At 39.5% G+C, this 23,167-nt stretch overlaps 2 protein-coding genes across 6 annotated transcripts in view; both read right to left on the reverse strand.

Annotated features, from left to right (window-relative positions):
* Nucleotides 1-6,080: 6,080 nt before the first annotated feature.
* On the reverse strand, nucleotides 6,081-8,863 carry LOC100746148. The gene is made up of 4 exons (XM_012388270.3): nucleotides 8,495-8,863; nucleotides 7,483-7,801; nucleotides 6,355-7,395; nucleotides 6,081-6,270 (listed from the first exon to the last, which is right to left on the reverse strand). Exons 1-4 carry the CDS (start codon nucleotides 8,613-8,615, stop codon nucleotides 6,201-6,203), a joined length of 1,551 nt encoding a protein of 516 aa, XP_012243693.1. The 5' UTR covers nucleotides 8,616-8,863; the 3' UTR covers nucleotides 6,081-6,200.
* Nucleotides 8,864-10,148: 1,285 nt separating this feature from the next.
* Nucleotides 10,149-23,167, reverse strand: part of LOC100747415 (steroid hormone receptor ERR1) — a 16,255-nt gene continuing 3,236 nt past the window's right edge. Inside the window, exons 1-9 of one of the 5 annotated variants that reach the window (XM_012388433.3) lie at nucleotides 21,931-21,954; nucleotides 14,473-14,619; nucleotides 14,223-14,336; nucleotides 13,985-14,114; nucleotides 13,524-13,745; nucleotides 13,365-13,400; nucleotides 13,070-13,210; nucleotides 12,804-13,006; nucleotides 10,149-12,702 (exon numbers count right to left, since the gene is read on the reverse strand). In XM_012388433.3, the coding sequence (XP_012243856.1) occupies nucleotides 12,364-12,702; nucleotides 12,804-13,006; nucleotides 13,070-13,210; nucleotides 13,365-13,400; nucleotides 13,524-13,745; nucleotides 13,985-14,114; nucleotides 14,223-14,336; nucleotides 14,473-14,619; nucleotides 21,931-21,954 (1,356 nt within the window). In that variant the 3' untranslated portion in view covers nucleotides 10,149-12,363. Of the gene's footprint in view, nucleotides 12,703-12,803; nucleotides 13,007-13,069; nucleotides 13,211-13,364; nucleotides 13,401-13,523; nucleotides 13,746-13,984; nucleotides 14,115-14,222; nucleotides 14,337-14,472; nucleotides 14,620-21,930; nucleotides 21,955-23,167 lie in introns of those variants that run through there. The other 4 variants (XM_012388435.3, XM_012388434.3, XM_012388436.3 and 1 more) reach the window with 4 other exon arrangements.

A 23,167-nucleotide genomic window follows, 5' to 3' on the forward strand; every position in this document is an offset into this window, starting at 1 on the left:
TCCGTGGTTCTGCGTCAGAAAAGGGCGTCGTCGAGCGACCGTTTATCGTTTAACAGGAATTGGCGTTCCATGAACGAGTGGAAAGACGAAGTCGGTGATCGAAAGTGACGCGGATCGACACGACCAAACAATCGCCAGTTAGAAATAATTTAAGGATCGTTATGGGGTAAACGAGGCTGCGAGTCGGCGAAGCGTCCCCGTCAGCGAGATCGTCCGTATCAATTCGGTCTACCCTCGCGTTCCGCACCGACCTTAATTTCAGCCTGCCAACATCAAGCTCGTTCGAAAAACCTTGTCGGTAGTCGGTACGATTAGATACTTGGCTATATGTAACCAGCTAGCGAAGGTATTTGACCAAGCGTGTCCAGTTCTCCGGCGAATCGGGGATGAGCCAGGACGCGACGATGCCTACGCTTCGGTATCGCCGATGTATCGTCTATCAGGCTAGGTTCACGCGCGATTGCCTCGAGGGGCAATGGCGAGTGATGAATTGGTGATTAAGATGAGCCGTCCTCCGTGAACGCGCATCCTCGTTGCGTCCTCGAACAATCGACGCGTATCGACCCGCCGTTTCGCTTCCGCGCCCCGAACTTTTCCTTCTGCGATTAATCGTCTCGTTTCAAATCCGCGCGCTCTGTACTCTCGTTTACCTGCTCGCAAATTCGAAAAAAAATACGAAGACGATCGTAACGATTCCAACAACGTCTCGGAGGAGCGAACGAGCGAGAGAGATTATCGATCTAGCAAGTATAGAAGCACGATAACGGCAAAGTTTCTCGGCAAATTGGAAGAGCCCTGCGGTAATCGCGCGAAATTGCAAGGCATCATCCCCGGCGAGACTCCGTCGCACCTATATTCACAGTTTCCAGTCAGAGTGTACCTGTACGTGGATCCGAGCGTCGAGTTTATATCCGAGAAATGGCACTGGTGAAGTTTCGCGCACAGGTCGGTCTGCGCTCGATCTAGGGGCTGACTTGGTTCTTGGTTCAGTGCCACGTATCGGCATGCAAACGAGGGACGAAACGTTTCGAATAGTTCTAACTTACTGATGCCAAAGATGGGAAAGGTCGGGGCAAGGCGGCGTTCCGCTTCCTCCGACCGCCAAGATCGTTCGACGCTCTGCTTTCGTAATTACGTCTTCGTCGTTCGACAAACGCCTTGTCGTTGAATCGTGCAGAAATATCGGTTTGATATGAAATCTCGGACAATACGCAGCTCGTTAGTTCCCTCCTTGTTTCCTGAACAAAAGACGCTGAATTAATTCCCCGGATGAAATATTACATAATTCAAGGACGAATGCCCGAACGTTCCATAAGACACACCCACTTTCCCATTTTTCTTCCGGTCGAATGGAAATTTCGACAAAATTTCGCTCGTCGTTTGATCCATCCGCGACAAAGAAATTAACGATCGCGCGGTAGTTTGGTAAGAAATAGAACAGTTTTCGTTCGTGAAAAACCACTCTTTTTACGATATACGATGGAAAATACCACGGTGAAATTTATACTCGGAGATCACCGCGAAAGTATTAACGAGCCGGACGAGTTTTGGCACGACGAAGAAAGGAAAGCGTAACTTACGAACGAGAGAAAAGCTCGTCTCGCGGCGAGAAAGCTGTCTGAAAAAAACTAGCGAGAATTGAAGGTGACCATCGCTGAAAAAGATTTCCACTTGTTTTGCGCGAACTTCCTGGAAACTCACGCCTACATATTCTTCCTTTGTTCCTCTTTGCGGAGGAAAAAGTAGAAGAGAATAATTAATTGTCAGGCGTTCTCTCGGCTGCGTACCATGAGTGGCGGCGACCTGACGATTTTGTAACCCGAGGTGTGAAACAATCAAAGTTGAAAGAAAATGTATATGTGGACGTAACGATTGTCGCATCGATGATGCGCCATATATGCGCAAGAAGCGAAACTAATTTCCGCGATAAAGTTACGCGACGAACAGACAAAGAAGGTAATGAAGTAAATGAGAAGAGGAAGAGAAAAGTAGGAGCGAGCCAAGGAGCTAGGAAAATTGCTATAATCAACCTAGCGATGAAGTAACAATTACTTACACGTCACACCGTCTTTAAGAGTCAAAGGGATCCACCGTGTTCCGTCGAAGACGACAGTGTGTTTGGGACGAAAGCTGGCAGCGAGATTGAGTCGCATCCCACTGTCGCTGGATGAAAGGCGACGAGCAAAGAGAAGGTAGAAACGATCTCGAAACTGAAGAGGAAACCGGCCGAAGCTTGACGGGTGCTGCAATTTCATCGATGCTTTCGAGGCTGAGAAGTCGCCAAGTTTGCAGGCGATTCCAATTAACCAGCCACGCTTTCCACTCCGACCTACCCACAAACCGTACCTCGTCCTTTCTTTCACTTAACGAGATCGACTAGACCGTCTTCGATGGACAAGAAGGCTGTCTTGGTTCGCGCGCAAGGTTCTTCTATGAAAAGTAAATTCCATAAATTTTCAAAGCAAAGATACGGAACGTCCCAGTGTCCCTTTGCACAGAAAGCACGTATCTGAAGAAGCTCGAACGGTAGCGATATCAAAATACTATTTCTTCGACCTCTATTTGGAAAACAAATATTTCACATCGACTCTCGTACGCATCTCTATGCATTCCTAGGAGAGGATCAGACCCTTTATTCCAAGTTTTAGGTTAGCCCAACTCTTTGGGATTCGTTCTTTTCCGTGGAAAGTTGCAGATCCATCGGCAGCCCCCAGCTCATCCGAATCGAACGATCTGCGAGATCCCACGAAGCAGACTCGATCTCTCGTTTCCTTTATCTTCCGGATACCTGGAGGCGAACGGACGCGGTGCTCCCTTCCACGAAACGAGGGATGAGATGAGACGGACGACGAGGAACGTGACGTTTCAGTCTCCTGGAGAATTTTAATTTCATTTCTTATCCGTGCGAGTAAAGGAAGAAGGAGATCCGGAGAACGAAAGGAAGAAGGAGATTTAGATGGAGAGTCAACTGAGCCCGTTTGTCTCGACGTGACGAGAATGGATTTTCACGGACGAGACTGAGCAAAGATGATTACACCCTCGCAAGGGGTGTCCAACAATCCGACGCTTTCTCACGCATCTTCGCTCTTCCTTCGCCACCTATAGATTCCTACTTTCGCGAGCCAGCTCCTGCTGCAGATTACGACTGGTCCATCGATTTCTTGGAATTTTTCAGCCAACTTCCTCTTAAGACGGCATTCCATATTTTTTGAAACATGGATAACCAAAGATATCTAAGAAACGCGTGCGACCCACAAATTGGCCAAGTGACATAAAAATAGCTACACGTGGTCCATGAGATCTTTTGGTTTCGCGGGAAATTTTTATCGTTGCGGAACATGTTGCCGAGAACAAAGAGCCACCCGCCTATTTATAACGCTCCGTCCTTCTTCTCCTGTTTCGGTGTGGGTTAAGCCGTTATTTTATTTCTCTATAATTCAAGCTTTTCCGCTGTATCTGCAACGGCCGAACGAGTTACACGGTATTGTTATGTGTATCACAAAGACTGTATTATCGCTTCTTTAATTCGTTTAACTAATGAAAATTAGATAAACTTTTATTCAAATATCAGACGTTTCACGACGAGACAAATTCTTCGCAATTGAGGTATCGCTGATGTTTAGTAAATCGAGTTTCCTCGTTCGGGACGTTATCGGAAGTCGACAACGAGAAACTAAACAATCGAAAGTATTCACGAGAATGCAAGAATTACGGTTAAATTATAGGAAATATTTGAAATTAATTGGCGACTAATTAATAAAAAGCATGGCAGGACGTCGAGCAACAAAAACAAGGATGGGCGGCTCTCATCGAAAGGAAAGGAAACAACCACGGCGGGTGAATGAAACGAGAGTAATGCAACCAATTAGTATGAATTAACATCAAGCCGCTAGAAACGGAGGTGGAGTGAAAAGAGGAAGGGTGCAAGTTGCATTCTCTCATCCCTTCGCTTCCGTCGGTAAAATAATTACCGAGCGTTTCTTCACCCTCGCCTCAGCCTCCAGCGGCACCACCACCATCATACACCGATGCTCTGCACTCCTCCTCTTTTCCTGTGATCGCGCTACTCTTCCTCGGTTAAATGATTTCCGTGAACTTTCTGTCGGTGGTAGATACTAGCCTCAACGTTGCTCTGGCCGCTAGTTCATCGTTGCTACTCTCGATGCTGCTCAAGAAGCTAAAGTAACCCTGACGAACAGTTTGAACAAGCGAACGTACACCGGCATTACCGTATTCTAGACACGAAGACCGTAGGAACGAACCCGGCCAGAGAACCTCTCGAAGTCGCGTTCCTGTGAAGCGACTAATTTGTTTCCCTCCCGAAGAACAATGTACGGCTAATCCGACCGGCGAGTAATCGCGAAGAAATGATAAGTAATGAGCAAATTTGTTTCGCCAGAGTTGAACATTTGCTCACGATTGATCACCTTTATTTATCAATTCCCCACCCACGACACACCTCTTCCGTGAACGATTTCTCAGCTTAATTGGCCCGGTTCTCGAGAAAAACGAAACAAACGTCGCAATTTATGAAGCGTGTCGATCAGTCTAATGCTGTCAAACAATATTTTGCATTCAACGAGAAACCTTGAATTTCCAAGCGGTTTGGTTGCAACTGTTAACGCAATTACCAACGAGTCGCGTCAAAGCGCGACTGTTTGTCGGCGTGGACGTGAGAAATAGGGAAAAGCAGGTGCAAAGGGAAACCAGGAATGCTCTGTTCAACTAGCATCTCGCCAAGGCAAGGCAATTTGTTTCCTTAGAAGGAACGATATACCGCTCTAATCCGTTTCACAACGGGCTAAATTATTGACTCTAATAAATATAGCTCGCTCTGATGCTAATTCTTGTAAAGAAGATGCACCAGACGAACCTACCAACGATAATAATGTTCTCGAATTAAAACGCTAGCTCGATCACGAGGAAGTCAACGGCAACAGAATGAATAACAGATAGAAGGCTAACTTACCGATTACTCTATTAACGATTAATCTGTACAATACCGGCACATATTTAATTTAGCAAGGCTTGCAAAGCGAACACGACGGGAACATATTATACCACGCTACGAATTTATATTAGAAATATATCAGAAAATAGAAAAGAGAGAAGAATTAACATCTGGAATATTTAAAATAGATAGGATACCCTTGCGAGGAAATAAAGAGTCATAAATCGCGTATATTCTCTACCGAGGAGATAATTCGGATTTACAAATTGATAACCACCCTGTAAATCTAAATTTTAAGCATATTTACTGAAAATTTAGCTTGTATAATGTAATTAATATAAGCGATAAAGTTATTCGACTCGATGATTCTCCATATGTTTTGAATACACGTGCGCATTTGCACAAAACGTGTACACACACTATCGCGGACCGTAAATCGACAAACGAAACGAACGAACGGATATTTTAACAAAAATATCGCGGAATAATTCGGAACGACACGACGTGCTGATTGAACACACCTATTTGTTCGCGTACCTTCGACTGGTTATTAACCGCAACCCGCTGATATGCTATCGTTGCAAATTAAACTGATCGGGTGTGCTATCTCGAAAAACCGTTATTAAACCATCGAGTCACGATAGTTTGCGTAAAGCCAATTATGTACTCATCGCAACCGTTTTCATTCCCTTTCCTGCGGATAACGAGAACATTTTGAACAGCGCAACACTGATCCCGTATCTTTTTTCCCACGATTTCGCGTGTAATTTCAACTGGATGGTAATCACATCCGAAACACGATGTCGTTCAAGCTATCGTTGCCTGCGTAAATTGCATCGAACCAATCAAGCGGACAATCCAACTGCTTGCAGACAATCCGAAAAATCCTATGGACAGAGAACTGAATAATAAGAGGATTCGTTTACGACAGCTCGTAAAGCATGACGAACGTTACCAGCTGCGGACCTCGTAAATATCAGTCAGCGTTGCCCCGCCTCATGAATTTATGGACTGGCCCGCAATATCGCTGATAAGAATCGGCAAGTGTCCAGTTGTCGCAACGTACATTTCTTATACCATCTACAAATACCGTATAATCAGACAAATCAAGAAGCAATATCCAACCACGTGAAAGTCAAACAATTTTATTATCGTCGATTCAAAACGACCCAAACTTTTGCCTTTTAAAAGATACGTGTATGCAAATTTATTCTAATACCTCGCAGATGAAAAATATCGTTTGGCGAGATTACTCTTTGCCGTTGTGACTCTTTCCTTCGCATGCGATGTAGACGCCTCGATCAACCGAATCGTTTTTACTGTAATTATGACAAAACGTTGGCAAATAAACGAAAGGTAATTAGGAAACGAGCGTGTGATGTAGGAGAAACATAAATATGTACCTGGAATGACCGAAAGTATAAAACCACCTAAACATTTTTTCAATATCGGTGTTCGAGCTTCCGCGTTTTTTAGATTTTATCAAATTTCCTTTATATCTTTCCGTTCCTTTCGTCTGCGACATTAACGTCGGATCTGCAGTAACCGTAGTGGAAGAAACTTTTGGTGAAATTGTCATGTATTTCCAAAACTTATTGCCAAACGGAGTATTTTTGTAGATCGAAGGTTCCTTGATCTTATTAGAGGAAACAGTAGAATTCGTGGAATTCCATGGAACCTTCTCAAAGACTTGGAATACACTGCCAGCCCGATTATTCGGACGACTTTGATTAAATCTTTCGGTCGGGTTAGTAGAAATTTTATCTGAATAAACGGTGACTTTATAATCGTTCTGAGTACCATGCTTTTTCACACCATTAGTCTGCGTGACGCTAAATATAGTAGGGTTACTACCCTCTATAACTCTATAACTAGAAGAAGTCATCGTTTCCGAAATACGAGCAGTAACAGCGTTCGAGCCAGTTATAATTGGTTTAGTTTCTTTGCTAAATTCTGTTGTTGAGAAATTAATATTTTTATCAGCGTCAGAATCGTCTCTCGTAAAAATATTCGTGCCATTTTTATTTCCAGTGAAATTATTCGCGGTGTTAATCGTAACGGATTCATTCGCGCTCAAAGTCGATATCTCTGTGTATTTCCGTTTGTCGGTGGTTCTTTCTGAAAAATTTGTAATATTTACGAAAGCGGTTACCGTCCTTTTTTCGTCGATTTGCTCGCTTATCGAGCGATGCTTTAAAGGAATATTATGCATTGTATGAAAATCGCCGGTTTTGTCTTCGCTCGTCACATTCGAACTAGTAAGTGCGATTCGTTCAATTTCAATCGTGCTACTGGATTCATCGTTGTTAAGAAAAGTACTCATAGCAAAATTCGCTGAGGTTTTATTTATTTTTCTTGAATTAGCGATCGAGTTATCGAGTTTCTTCGTTTCCTCCTTCGAATTAGTGCTCGTGGTGCTTTCGTGTACAGACGTCGCGGATGGACTATCAAAATATTCGATCGAATGAGATACAAAGATCAAGCTTGTAAAGAAGTCTTTATCGTTGATAGTTAGAGTTTTTGTTACCAACCTGCTTATATTCCAAAATCCAGATTGCATAACATCGAAACGTTCTTCCATTCGGAAATAAGCGATCACTAAAATTCTCATAAGACGATCCAGTTTCTTTAAGAGAATTGATTCCTTCGGTTGCGCTCTTTGCAGAAGCAACAGCCTTGCCCAGTCTGATTTCAAAGCACCGAAGGGCAAAGCTGTGACCGGGCATTTGAACCCGCCGATCATCATATTGATCGTCGGCACATTCTCGAAATTGAGATTCGACAAGTAATCCTCAATATCACCGACATCGAATTTCAAACAATCATCCGGCGGCACGTATGAACTTGCTTCTGTGGGGAAATGCTCTTTTTCAATTTTGCTTTGCATCAATTCGCTACGCATCAACATATACATATATACATATATATTAAAGTTGCGTGTATATATATATATATATATATATATAAAATACGCATACATATATGTATGTATATATATATATATATATATATATATATATATATATATATATATATATATATATATATATATATATATATATATATATATATATATATATATATATATATATATATATATATATATATATATATATATATATATATATATATATATATATATATATATATATATATATATATATATATATATATATATATATATATATATATATATATATATATATATATATATATATATATATATATATATATATATATATATATATATATATATATATATATATATATATATATATATATATATATATATATATATATATATATATATATATATATATATATATATATATATATATATATATATATATATATATATATATATATATATATATATATATATATATATATATATATATATATATATATATATATATATATATATATATATATATATATATATATATATATATATATATATATATATATATATATATATATATATATATATATATATATATATATATATATATATATATATATATCAAAGAAAATAACACTTACTGGAAAAAGTGGCAAGGAAAGCGGCTAATAAATAGAGAAACACACGCGGAACTGCCACTTGCGACATGATTGCTGCGCTAACTGAGGCCACGTATATTCTATTTCGTTGGAATCGGCACATTCTGTACGTGGATGTTTGCGAATTTGTTCAACACGCGACAGTTCAAACAGGAGCCCGTACAATCAAAATTTCAAAAATAAAAATCGAGTTGGTTCCTACTTTATTTTCGATCGATTTACTAATGCTTACGCATATGTTTCCTTTCAATATATAAAAATTATAATTACAGGTATATATATATATCTGTACACATATTCATAAAAGTCGCAGAAGCAGCGTTTCTTCGCAGCAGGTACAATTTATGACTGGTCTGGCAAGTTCGCCCGACGAACGGACGAGGAAAGAAGGATTTTCGAACCATTTTATATTGTACTTTCGAAGAAGAAACAAATCTACACTGTAAACAGTGCACGCTATGATATATGAAACAATTCAAGTCCACGGATCCATTTGTCATCTTTCTTGGCGCACGCACGTTTCGCGAGACAAGCGGGAGCTGTTTTCAAGTTGTGCAATCATACAGTGTAAGAAAAATACAGAGAGGATGTGGTTGAATTTGTTGGTGTAAATTCTTACGATACGGATAAGCCATATATGTACAAGTTTTCTCCTGGCCACAGTAAAGAAGTTCATTAAGAAATAGTGACGTTAAAATTATATTTCTTTCGCAGTGCATGCACCAGTATGCAAAGCAAATACGCAAATCTCGATTTACAATGCAACAAGTCACCGTATAGTGTTTCTTGTCATTCTTATCTTTATTATCATCATCATTGTTATCACCATTAATACTAATGTTAATATTCTTTATCGTTATCATTATCATTATCATCCTGGATGTTATTACTATCGTTACTATTATACATAATATGTTGCTCCACAAATATACTCGCGCGCTTAATTATTTATACGTCTCTAAATTTGTATCATTTTTTCTATTTGTTGGTTGTTGGTTGAAACCCTGAGACTATGATTCTACCGCCACGGCGAATCCATAAACATGACAGAGAGAAAATACCTGTAAAATCCACTGTGTATAAAACAACGGCAAAACACACGCCGCAGGATCAATCAAATCGTTTGATAGTCGATATCTTTAAATATCAAGCTGATCATGATTCATTACGATGGATTACGCTTCTCCTTAACTATTTATAAATTCAAAAGTATTTCGATCATCGTATTAACTGCGATAGAATCTTAGAAACCAAAGAGCTAAATGAATCTGCCAAGACAACTTTAAGATTTTTGGAAATTCATCCACTTGAATGTTTGTGTCTCTTGGAAGAAACGTGACATATTAAAAAAAGACTTAAGAAATGGATCATGAATTGATGGCACGTGAAAATTCTACGTTTGTATCGAAACATAAAGTAAGACGCAAGTACGCGGTATATAAAAAAAAACCTATGGACAGCGTGATTGAAAAACAAAATATTAGCACATTTAACAGGAATGGAACTGAAATATGTTTAAATCACGAAACCTAATCGACTTTACTGATATATGACTCTAATACCCCCTATTATGGACGGTATATATAGATACTATTATTATCTGGAACCAAACATTGGTATTAGACAACTTTCTTTGAAATGGACAACGTTCGATGCTATCAACACACGACAAATGCCATTAAAACGTCGACTATTGATTCCCTGACGAATATTTGCATAAACTACGACAAGTAGTTTGACAAACCATTTCCAACACATGTCAGAACATCCGGCCCAAATTATTAACCAATAATCGATCAATGTTTGATCCTCTTGCAAAATTTACGACCACGAAGGCAGTATAACAAATAACGTGATTTCTTTTATTGTAATTTATAAATTAAAAGAAAGAAAGAAAGAAAGAGACAGAAAAACCTACATCGTTAAAAAAAAAAGGGAAGAACATGTAATAAAGAAAACCGAAAAAAAAGCAGGGCAAAAATTCGCCGTGGCTTAGCAGCGATTTTCTTCTTTCTTTTTTTCCCCATCGCATTCGTTGCATTATCTGTTTCGTAGTGAGGAATGAACCGTAATAGGTAATTAAGAAAAACTAATGGAGGAAGGACACGCAATATGTAAGCGTTGCTGCCAACTATTTGCATCGTGTATTTAAATGCAGGAGGTTTAAACAAAGTTTCAAACGGTAGAAGAACAGAGACGAAATATACAAATAAAGAAAACTCAAACGCGTCGCGATCGATTGACCAGTAGAAAAATGTAATCGCATGTCCTGATATTATTGCACTCTGAACGTCACAAGATTACACCGCACTTCAACACTAAAAAGTTTCCAGCGACTCGATCTGCTATAACGTATAATTTACCCTAATATTTATTTATAACTTTTCATTAAACAATTCCCTTCTCTCGATAATATCGAATAATCGCGAAATAACAAAAAGCTGATTCGAAAGTCGATAGAAACTTCGTGTTTCGTTGCGTGTAGCCGACAAAGAAAAGACTCCATTAATTTGTTATAAACGGTTTTTCCTCCTTTAGAAATGAGTTTTATGTGTGAGTAGTAGCTCCTATACGATATTACGATTCCTCGCTTCGAAAAAAGCGATATTATGCGCAAGATCTGTGCACAGATCTCGTAACAATAATAACTATTTAGATAATAAAGATCCCTGAATACATACAATATAATATAATATAATAATATAATATATATTCTCCTACGCTCTCTGTGTGGCACGCGCGAATAACATTTCGCAATCATTTCAACAATCGGTTAAATTTTTTCTGCTTTCCTTAGAACCTGGCAACCTGGCCAAAGGTTCGTTCTCGAAACATCTTTTTCACAGTACCTCGTAAAAAACAGCGTGACGCTAATTAGAGAACGATCCAGCCATTCTTTCGCTTTCCTTGTTCACTGTTCACAGCTCTGTTCACGTAATTGGTTCAATTTGTACAACAGCGCATACTAAATTCATTCGCTGAACTATAACTATGGATGTTCAATGCAGTACACACATCGATTTACATTTATCGATCTTTACACTTAATGGTATTAAAATGTGCAATTATTCTATATAAAATGGCATATATCATTTTATTTCAACGCTCTTAAACATACACGCTTCGCGTTCCTCTAATTTCAAATTGACTGGATTTTTTCAGAGAAAAGACATAACTAAAATAAGATTCGAATCGGAGCTACATGTAATTTTGATTGAGTTGGTAGTATTTGGTAACACGATGCTAACTCTATAACGTCAAACACCCACAGTTAGTACATTTGCATTTCATCTCTACGATATCACCGGTTCGGCGATCATGTCACGATCTTACGTAAATGAAAACGTTTTAGTTATTTGGTAGGTTCTTCTGTCTGGCGACAGGTTTTCGTAAACTATCCTAAAATGAGAGCTCCGGAAAAGCATCTCGTATCTTGTACTACGTATGCTATCCTGAAATAACATTGTTTTTTTTTCTTTGTACCTGTAAAAGGGGTACTCGAAAAGGAAAGTTTGGTTATTTCGACGAAACAATGTACCTGACATCTTAATGTGTTTCGCGAATTTTGATGACCGGTGGAATCACTGGCCAAAGCTCTGCGCTCCAATACTTTTCACGTTTGAAAAATAAAGCCTTTTCTTTCTTACGAGTCTTTCTCTTACAGAAAACAAATAAAACTGCACATCTCCGTTTCTTCTCGTTTTTCACTATCACTCACCATCTTTCGTTTATACTTCTAGGGACGTACCCTACTCACTCATGACGTGTTATAACTATAACGCTGCTACCATCGAATAACAGCGATTCCATGAAGTCCTTGATACAGATATTTTTGAGTTTGAGTTGATATTTCATCGATAATAAGCAGCTTCTAACATTTCTACGAAGAGCTTGTTCATTGGTACTTTTCCCGTTCGATAAACACTAGACCAAAATCTTCTAACAATTCCATCAACCTGCCTGAGACTGGGCAACACTAGGAACATATTTTGAGTGGCACGAAGCGCTTGTCCTGGTCTTACTGTCGCCATACAGTCTGATAGGGAATTCAGGATAGAATCTCGAAAACGATATAGCGCTTGTGGCTCATCTGACCTCGCATCACTGTTTGCTAATATCAATGCTTTCAAGACGTAATATTCTTCTCTCGTTAAACCCAATCTTTGAAGCCTTTCTACGATTTGGATACACTGTTGAAAAACAAATAATATATATATAGACGTATATACATGTAGAAGATAACAAAGTACACGATGAATCGAAATCATCGAAATAATTAAGCGATACTCACGTGCGTGTACAGCTCTGTACAATGGCATTCGCGTGCAAGTCGTTCGTCAAGGGTAAAATCTTGTGCAAACCTTAATCTACCATTATTTGGCATGCTCCTCCATGCGAGACTAAACGTCAATATCTCTGCCCACGTACTTTGCAGAAGTCGCATTTGATCGTTTAGTGCTAAACTACTGAATCCAGGAATCTGCTTTGCCCAACCTTTGAGCAGAGAATTCTCAATTATTGATCATACTAATAGAAAAATTGACATTATATTATTACCAATTATTCCGACCAGTTCCCGATCGTACAAGTCAGATAATTGTCCAAGTACTCTTTGATCTGTGTCAAGAGTATGAGAGATATTGGACACTTGTAGCATGTCAGGTTCGCAAGCAGCCAAAGCTTCTAGCATCTTATTATCTACCAATAAATTAGAAAATTTATCATTTAAACATTCACACATTAAATATTTATGTTTACATGTAAGATGATTTCATATCAGGATGAAAAAAATCTACCAACGAATCAAAGTATCGGACTCGAATAAATAAAGAGAAAGGACCCGATAGCTTACTTATTATTTCGTTAGAAGCTGCTGTTGCTATGTTTGCTAAAAAGAATAAAATCAAAGATTTAATCGTATTTGCGAGATGTGGAGTTGTGCGTGTTCTATATTGATACGATTGCGATCGAAACATGATATTTATATCAGCAAGAATTATGAAAAAATCACCTTCCAACGGAGCTGTCTTCACCGGCGTATAAGGATCGGTGGATCTTCTATATTTTTGTCTCCCTCCTCGGACACGATCCAGTCTCACTCCTTCCTTCAACATGCCTTGTCTAAGACACTTTTGAAACCTACACGCCTGGCACGCTTTTCTCCTGCGCTTGTTTATTTCGCATTCGCCGTTCGCCGGACACGTGTATTCGATATTGCCTGTGAAATTACTCGCTATTTTATTGTAATATACATGGTTCTCATCCAGGTAGCACCAATATCAGTTTTATGAATATATGCGTTTTAGAATAGTAACAGATATGCATACAGGTAATTAAAATACTTCGATGTCTACAGATAGTAGGGAAACAAAAAAAATTGTATCACTGAAACTATAATTATAATCCTCTGTGGTGCTACCTGGAAAATTCTTCAGAAGGAGATATCTGTAATCGTGAAGGAACTCTTCTTACCTTGTATGGTTCTTTTAAAGAAAGCTTTACATGCTTCGCAAGACGCTACCCCATAATGAAATCCACTCGCTACGTCCCCGCACACTAGGCAAAGCCTCCTAGGCATCATGTCTTCTTCTTTAACACCTTCCTAAATAAAACGACATGCTGAGTCTAACTCAGAGATTACAAAAGAGCTTCCAAAGAAAGAAAAAATGCAAGGACTTTTGCTATAGTTAGGTCGGTATAGTGTATGTACCTCTGGTGTTCCTAAAGGCTGCGTGGTTGACGAACAATGGTGCATTTCCGGACTACCAGGACTACCTTCGCCTCCTCCATAATCGGCTGGTACTTCTATTTTGCTACAAATCACCTAAAATATTAAAAAAGTTACTCAACATCGACCATTTTGCAGAACTGCATACCGTCTATCTCAAGTTATTTTACATTTTCGATCAGTCTCACGAATCACAATGTTTTCGACCGTAAAAACTACATGTCCGAAATACCTCTTGATGTTGAAGCGTAGTGGTCGGTGAACAAACTTGATAGTTTTGCGTAGGCGTCGTAGGATTCTCAATTTCTTGTTTAATGTTTGCCATGGTCCTATTATTTCCAATCATATTTTCGGTGCCGCCACCGGGCATCATGCAAACCTAAAGCAATCAACAGAACATTTTACAATTTCGCACGTATCCTCCTCTCCTATTTGTCCCCTATAACACAGACCGATGGGCGTTCGCTTTTAAGCAAACCGTAGCAAATGCCGAAAAGCAGAAGAGACAGCCTGCTCTGCAGTCGGCTGCACTTTTTTTCTGTTGCTATTTTTAAGCGCGACCAACGCCTCAAGCATTTTTAGAATTGACTTCAGAAAATTCGCGATACGTAGCATCGATGTTCTCGGAATATCAACTCCTTTATTTCTTAATGTAATCTTATAAGTACACGGCGAGCTTATACTTTCTGTTTATCTGCATCCTGCATCTTTCGATGATCTGGTAACGGTACGAGAACTAGAAATCGTTGTTCTATCGACGTAATCGGATAATTTATGAAAAAGGGTAAAATGAATCGTATGAATAACTTAATGAGAAGAAAGGTATCCTTAAAGAAACAGTAGGGTAGAACGATAGTGAACAAAGTAACGGTGAAAGGATTGCGTAAGCCTGCTGCTCCTCTTCCGCCCTCCTGCCCTCGGTATCGTATATTAAATGCACGCAGAAAGGGGGTCGAGGGGCAAAGGAAGGAGCGCAGAGTATCTGGTTAGCCTTGAACTTGACTTTTCTGCGAGATGCAGTTACGATCGTTTGCGAGAGCTTGGGACGCACGTCTGGAGATTTATACGCTATCCAGCCACGATCTCTCTCTCTCTCTCTCTCTCTCTCTCTCTCTCTCTCTCTCTCTCTCTCTCTCTCTCTCTCTCTCTCTCTCTCTCTCTCTCTCTCTCTCTCTCTCTCTCTCTCTCTCTCTCTCTCTCTCTCTCTCTCTCTCTCTCTCTCTCTCTCTCTCTCTCTCTCTCTCTCTCTCTCTCTCTCTCTCTCTCTCTCTCTCTCTCTCTCTCTCTCTCTCTCTCTCTCTCTCTCTCTCTCTCTCTCTCTCTCTCTCTCTCTCTCTCTCTCTCTCTCTCTCTCTCTCTCTCTCTCTCTCTCTCTCTCTCTCTCTCTCTCTCTCTCTCTCTCTCTCTCTCTCTCTCTCTCTCTCTCTCTCTCTCTCTCTCTCTCTCTCTCTCTCTCTCTCTCTCTCTCTCTCTCTCTCTCTTTCCCTCTCTTTCGTTCTTTCTTTCTCTCTCTCACAAGATAGACAGATACCTTATCATTGCAACGTGACGATTTTCGATACCGATATCATTCGCTCGATTTTAATTTCGAGTGGGGCTCGCCGTCTAACCTCTCAACAAACGAATAATGGAGAAAGGCACTCGAGTCGAACACGGGATGCAGATTTTATTAGACCACAGCTCGCATTAATGCCGAGTTGGTCAAAAGCTTTTTCCGATTACACTCCATTTTAACCGACAGTTTATTTCAACGACAGAAATCGATAAAGATCAAGAATCGTTAATCGTATGGCGATCGAGGGGCAGACGGGGAAAAAGGAAAAACGGTAGCAAGAGATTAGAAAAGGAAAGAAAAGAACGAGGCATCGAAGTATGTGGTTAACCTCGAACTTGACTAGTCGTGCGAAGTGCTTCACGTGTGCGACGCGACGTGCACATCTCCCACGTTTAGATTAATGAAATAAAAACCGACACGGTGCGCGGAACACTCAACCACGATACATAATGACGACCATGACGAAACGACAGCGATACGACTCCCCTCAAGTTACGAGCGATTCGTCAGAATTGAAAAACACGTTGCAACGAAACAATAGGGGGGGAAAAAAAGAAAAACAGGAGTGATCGAAACGAGAAAAGTTTAAAGAGACAAAGAAGAAAAAAGATTGAGATTGCATAAGCGTCAGCTCGATTCGACTCTATCGAACTACAAAGCCTACGAGTCATCGGTGATTCTCGATTTTCTCACATTCTTCGAATCGCTCCATAATCCGTTCGATTAAACAGTTACCAAAACGCAGACGGAAGGAAAGAACATGGAATGAAAAAAGAAAGAGAGAAACGAACGTATCGCGATATCTGGTTAGCCTTGAACTTGACTTTTCTGTGGGAGAAGCGGCCACGTTCGCGAAGGCCGCAGAACCGCGCCAAGCCAATACACAATTTTAGACGCCGAACTCCGACGGAAACAACCGACTTCGCCGACCTTGAGTCCCTCTGTCTGAGTCTCTCCTCTCTTTCTTCCTCTCTCTGTCTCACACTGTTTCCCTTTCTCTATCCAAGTCACGTTAGCTTCTCGCTCTCTTCCTCGCGACAACACTCCTGCTCTCTTTATCTATCTTGCTCGGTTTCAGCTTCCTCGTATTCGGATACCCTCGTGCACGTCGATCCGCTCGTTCTCTCGTTTCCTTCTGTTTTCGCACAGCTTCTGACAAGTCTGCACGTGGAATTCTAACAATAAATCCGGACTAAATCGAGCTGGGTAAAAATTCACAGGCTTTTAATTCCTTTGCAACCGCGGTGTCTCTAGTGATCATCCTGCTCGATAAAATCAATGATTTTCTCGTTGAATACTTAAAACCCGCATACCCTGAAATTTGCACGAAATCGTTGACTATATTACTTCATTCTGCGTAAGTGATATTCGCATGTGTAACACGTCAGAGGATCAAGGTCGTTAATTATTCCGTTTGACAGAGGTTTTCGTGCCTTTTCGCATATATACATACGCACGCAACTAAGAAAAAAAGAAAAGGCAAGAGAAAAAGAAAACGAAGCCTTTAATCGGGCATCCATTTTTAGAGGAAGCCATGACCTGAATATCGATTGCACCGGCTAGTCGTAATTTTATTTCTATCGCAATAACTCGGCTTAATTACGATCAAACGTGTCTCCGTAACGATCGCCATTCATTGTTTAACCATATTCAAAAACCGATACAAAGCGATGTCCTTTCACACCGTCTCTCTGGTCATTTTTAAGCAAAAAATCAAATATAAAATATAATTCTGACACGGCGGAAGTTTACACATATATAAGTATGGAGTCGTTGCTACCGATTTGAAGTCGAAGCCACTATATGAGCATCAAAATTCTCCAAGTACGCACAAGACCAGTCCAACTTCTTTTTAAACGAGCCGATTATGTAAGCGAGAAAAAGTCTAGGTGGCAGAAGCGAGACAAATAAAAAGAAGTCGTTGGTTGCAGTTGCGATCGCTTTATTTTAAGTCGTGCTCCTCGATCACGAGTCCTTGTTGCAAATTAGATCGTCTCATTTGTGCCAACATTGAAAAAATGACATCGATCATCGCGTTTTATACAAATTGTCACATGTTCGTCGTTCATTCCGCTTCTACAGAAACGTACTTATATACGTATATATGGAAGTAGGTACGTACGTACGGAAGACACGTACGAACTAATTGGAATTTCGTAGAATCACGTTACCGCTATCGAGTACCGCTAAACTCGAATGAAATCCCATTCGGTTTGATTTAGGTTCCGATTCATACGTATTTAACATTTGTGTTACATTATTTGCTCTCGATATTCTGCACCTATTGCAAATATTACATACTACCTTTACGTGTGGTACTTAATGGTACTTTGAATCGAGCGATAAGAGACACATCAGCTCGTGCGAATCGTTGATAAACGACTCAACGACAAACATTTTGGCCGATTGGCCGAAGGCTAGATCACGCCTAATTTTTTGCGAAACGATACTCTGTCGTTGAATGGAAATGTTCCCAGATTACGCAATCTTCTCCCGATAACTCGAGACTCCGGCACGAGATCGAAGACGATTGAAAGGAACCGGACACCATCTTATTTTCTAGAGTTACGACGAATGTTTATTTCCTGCGGATAAATTTCCGATAAAAGAAAAGCGTCGCGACGTACTTATATATATGGTATGCTCGCGATTTTGCAACAAGTCGATCGCGGTGACCCTGAATTATTACAATACTCACAGAGTAGCGATATCGTGGCTATATACAGGTGGATACAGAATTAGAAGTAGAGAGAACAAATCGATATCTCGAGGATGAAGACCCTGGGTCGCGGTCAAGGCCAAAGCTTCGGTAACAACCATGTTCCGATTTCGCGGCAAGTTTAGCCAATAAAAAATAAGGCAATAACGAGTCGCTATAATAACATCAGGATTATCGCTGAACTAATTTTAGAACCACGCTCTTTCACTTTACGAGTCTCTGCTCTCTACCTTCACCAACGATTCCGAGAATTGCTTCTGCCTGTTTTGCCTGTCACCTTTCAACGTAAACTTCTCCGCGCAACAAAAATTACTAAACATCCTTCTTTCTACATATTTTTACATACGTACGTATTTCGATAAAATTTAGTCTCTGAATTATCCGGTGAAAATTCTAAACGCGTTCGAGATTCGCGAATTACTAGCAAATGTACTTCACGGTCAACTGATTTCAATAAACAAGGAAAGAAAAAAATAACGGAAATCACGTTGCACAAACGTGTGGTTTTCTCGAAGTAGAAATCACACATACGAGAATTTGTTTCACGCATTGTCCAAGGTTATGGCTGACCCAGCTCTGAGATGACGTCACCGACGTGTCTCGTAGCCTGAAAACTCCAACGCTCCCCACTCGAACCGAGTTCCGAAAGCTGATGATTACCAAGCTTGTTTCTTACCAAACCAGACGACGCATCATCGCCACGACCCGCGCGACCAATCACCGATCACGGTAGCCTATCGACAGGCGCCTAACCATACCTGGCATCCATGATTTCGCATAGTCGATCAACCGATCTTCGAACGTTCTTTACGAATAATTACGATCGTACTGCCAGATCTGCCCTATAGGTATTTTACCGGCCCTCTATCGACGCTTGCCTTTCGAGTATTTCATCTCGACGCTATATCAGATCAGTTTGTCGCTGTCATCGATCGATATAACCTTTAACGTTCATCAACGTGAATTCGTTTTAAGAAAATATTTTTTTAGTCGTCAAATGTTGTGACTATATAGATGTGTATTTTACACATTGCGAAACATAAATGTAAAACTTTCCCCTACGAGTATACATAAATTGAATGTCGATGAACGCGCAAGTGCATGCCGCACGTAATTTCGTGGCGTGTACAGTAACCGAGATACGAAGAGAGAGAATTAAGGCGATGCAAGATCTTTGTAGCTGGTGCACATATATCAAGACACTACCTCGACTACGAAAATACATAGTTTCTTGTAAAGTTGTTTGATGGCGGAGCTACTCGAACGTGCCTTTTCTTTTCCTTTAACGCGGTTCGCATGATCCCTAGCCTGCCATACGAAAACATTTATCACCATAAACAAACGGAAACCAATGATCTCGAAGCTACGATTTAATAAAAATAGCTTGAAAGAGACCCGCAAAATAAAAAAATACACCTCTGCCACGTTAGGTATTCATAAAAATTCGAGGATCATACTTTAACGGTCGAGCCATCGACTTAGAACGGTTTGAAAACTTCTCTAACATAAAGTAAGAACCCAGAGAGTCCGAAAATACCTACTGACGCATCCTCGTGACGAATATATATATATATTTTTTTTTTTTTTATTAACTTTCCAGCAGCCTCCCTTCTACCAAACTTCCTACGTTGGAATCCACAATTTTATTTCCGTTGCAGTGTCAGCTTAACTCGATCCATTGATTCGCTGTATGCGTTACGTGCAATCGAACTCGAAATTTCGGGGGAGATTGTCTTTCGCAAACATTGCGAGAGATAAAATCGGCCAATATTTATTCCCCAGAAAGAGAGTGCCTTTTATCAAAATCGGTATCGACTAAGTTTAAGAACGTATCGATACAAATATGTCTCGGTCCGTGCGTTGATCGAAATGCTAAGTATAATAAATTCAAGGGTGAAAGCAGCAATCCGATGTACCTATTAAGCTTCACGCACATGGAATTGCGTAAGACTTAATCGCGTGGGTATAGATGTATATGAGACCGTTTTATAATACGTTTAAATAGTTAAATACGTACGGATCGCGAAATACATATATACCATTATGAAATTATTATGATTTCTACAAAAAGAGAAAAATAATTTCACAAGGATAATTTGCACATAAATTTTGTTGAAAATGATTGAGAAAAATATATATAGTTAGATATATGTATTACGTACGATAAATGTAGGAAATCTTCGTTATCGATAAAGTATAGGAGTCATCTTTGAACGAACACGTCGATATTGAAGTGAATTTTAAATGAAATTAACACAGAAAAATTCGAAAAATTTTTGGATGATTCAGAATGCCTGAACGAGTTGACATAAAGTTATTTTTATTATGCTTGCTATCGTCGAAAATCGTTTGTGCGTATCAAACCGCGTAAAAGCCAATTATCGCGAAACAATTGAAACGATTTTAAATGGGGCACAAGATAATTGTTACGCGTTCTTCTCAATGTTTCAAGGATAACCAAATTATCCATATCTTTTTTCTTTTGAAATTAGCGTCATCGTTAACATCGTTTTTTGAGCTTTATTAATCATTATCTATAACACTCGCTGTCCGAAATTTAAAAAAATTTGCAGATATACAATAAGAATTAAATGAAATTCTAAGAAACGACCAAAAACTACAGTTGTGAAAAAGTATTTGGTAAAAGCTTCTCGACTAAGGTCGTGCGATTTAGGTGTTTCATTGCCATCAAAATAAACAACTTTTTCATGACAACGTTCACACACATATACCTCTTGGGTGGAATCGTGTAAAATATTTCCAGCTACGCTCATACAGTATCTCAAGATTTATTCAAATATTTTACGCATATCACGATAAACTGTTTAATTTAAGGGAATCGTTGTTCCAATTATTAATTAATGGAAAGAGAAGATTACAGCATTGAAGTAATCACGAATCAACGGTAACGTTGGCAAAAACGGCAGGCGTGGAAAAATGATCTGTGAGTTACAGAATAGATTATCTAACAGACACGTCGTAACGTAATAACCGAGTTGTCGCTAAAGCTGACTGACAGTATGCAACGAAGATAATATATATGTAATATATCCTTATTGCATCGGAAAACAAGTGAGTTTGAACATGCCGCGAATGCAATCTACGTGAAAAAATCATTAAATTCATGCACATCAAATTCAAAAGAAAAATGAACATTTTTGAAACAGCAAGAATCATAGAATTTTTACAAACTTTGACTAGAGCAGACGAACTATCGCGATATACAATTTACAATTCTGCGAAATAAATCTGTTAAATGAATTTTAAACATTCTTATCCTGAAACGATCAAAACTTTGTTCCGTATTTGATCGAAGGGATTAACGGAAAGCAATAGAGAACGCGCGCGCAGCAACGTAAACAAAGCCACGAGATCGAACGAGAAGAAGAAAGAGGTTATGTATCGACAACACCTACCACATCATACATCCATGCATCCATGACTGTCGGTTCTATCCAAATGGCGCTAGGATGCTGGGCTTTTATTTTCCTCTTACGCTTTTGTACGAAAAAACGAACGAAAAGCAAAAATGATCACGATGCTTAAGATCCGAACACTCATGAAGAACACGAATAAGCACATGCACGACGTACTTATGTACACAGCATCCCCCTACCACGACGTTGACGGCGCGACGAGCCGTACGCGACTGACGGCAATTCAGACGATCGGTAATACACGGAGCCAGCCGATCCTGATACCGGGCGCTACAAATCCACGAAACATATATTTCTTATTCTAATTACTTTATCGCTTAACAATTTAGCTGAATTTTTGGACAATCTACAAATTATCTTGCCCAATTAATTAATACATGTTCGATCTTATGTTCCAATTTCATATTCAGAATAATGTTTTATGAATGGAAAAACCAAGCATTTCAAACATCTCTCTTACTTATTATTGTCATTGACAGATCGGATAAGCTTCTCCGGGTCATCAAAGCATACTTATATTTGCCAGCTAGATAGACAATCAGATTAGTATAAAAAAAGTTAGACGTAGATTTAAAATTGCCCACTATTCATAATTCAACAAATGTGAGATTTTTCAAGCTGATTCAGTACAAGTTACTGCTTTCAAAGTATCCCATAGCAAATTGTTCGTACTCGGAGACTTCACGGAATTAGATCGGACCATATTTATCGATGATAAAAGCATCGACCACTCCAATCTAAAACATAACTGTTACCATGTTGGACAAATACAAACGAAACATTACCGTGGATATTATCATGGTCATGACAATCGGTCATTAACTCTTGGCCTTAAAGTTACTTTTAAATCACGTCTTTCGACAATTGAATCTTCTCCTTCGATGTTCCAGATACAATGAGGAAAGAGTGAATCGATTTGTAAGGGCAAGATGTTAATCGAACGAACGATTCCATGATTGGGAGAAATTTTTATGATTCATCAAGAGTGTGTATGAAAATGAAGAAACTCTTTGAGAATATATAAACGAAGAAAGAGCGTATGAAGTGACATTGTGTAGACGTAGGAGCCAATTGAATTTTCAGACGACTAGGTAGATCGATCGAGCCCCAAAACACTCCCTTTACCCCCATGGTCGAAACAGTTCCATGCTCGGCCTAAGTTGATACGTTACTGGCGTTATGCGTGCTACGTGTATATCACGATGGAAGGGTGAGA

This window comes from Bombus impatiens, unplaced genomic scaffold (assembly GCF_000188095.3).
Source record: "Bombus impatiens unplaced genomic scaffold, BIMP_2.2 scf_0548, whole genome shotgun sequence".
In the NCBI taxonomy this organism is placed as follows: domain Eukaryota; kingdom Metazoa; phylum Arthropoda; class Insecta; order Hymenoptera; family Apidae; genus Bombus; species Bombus impatiens.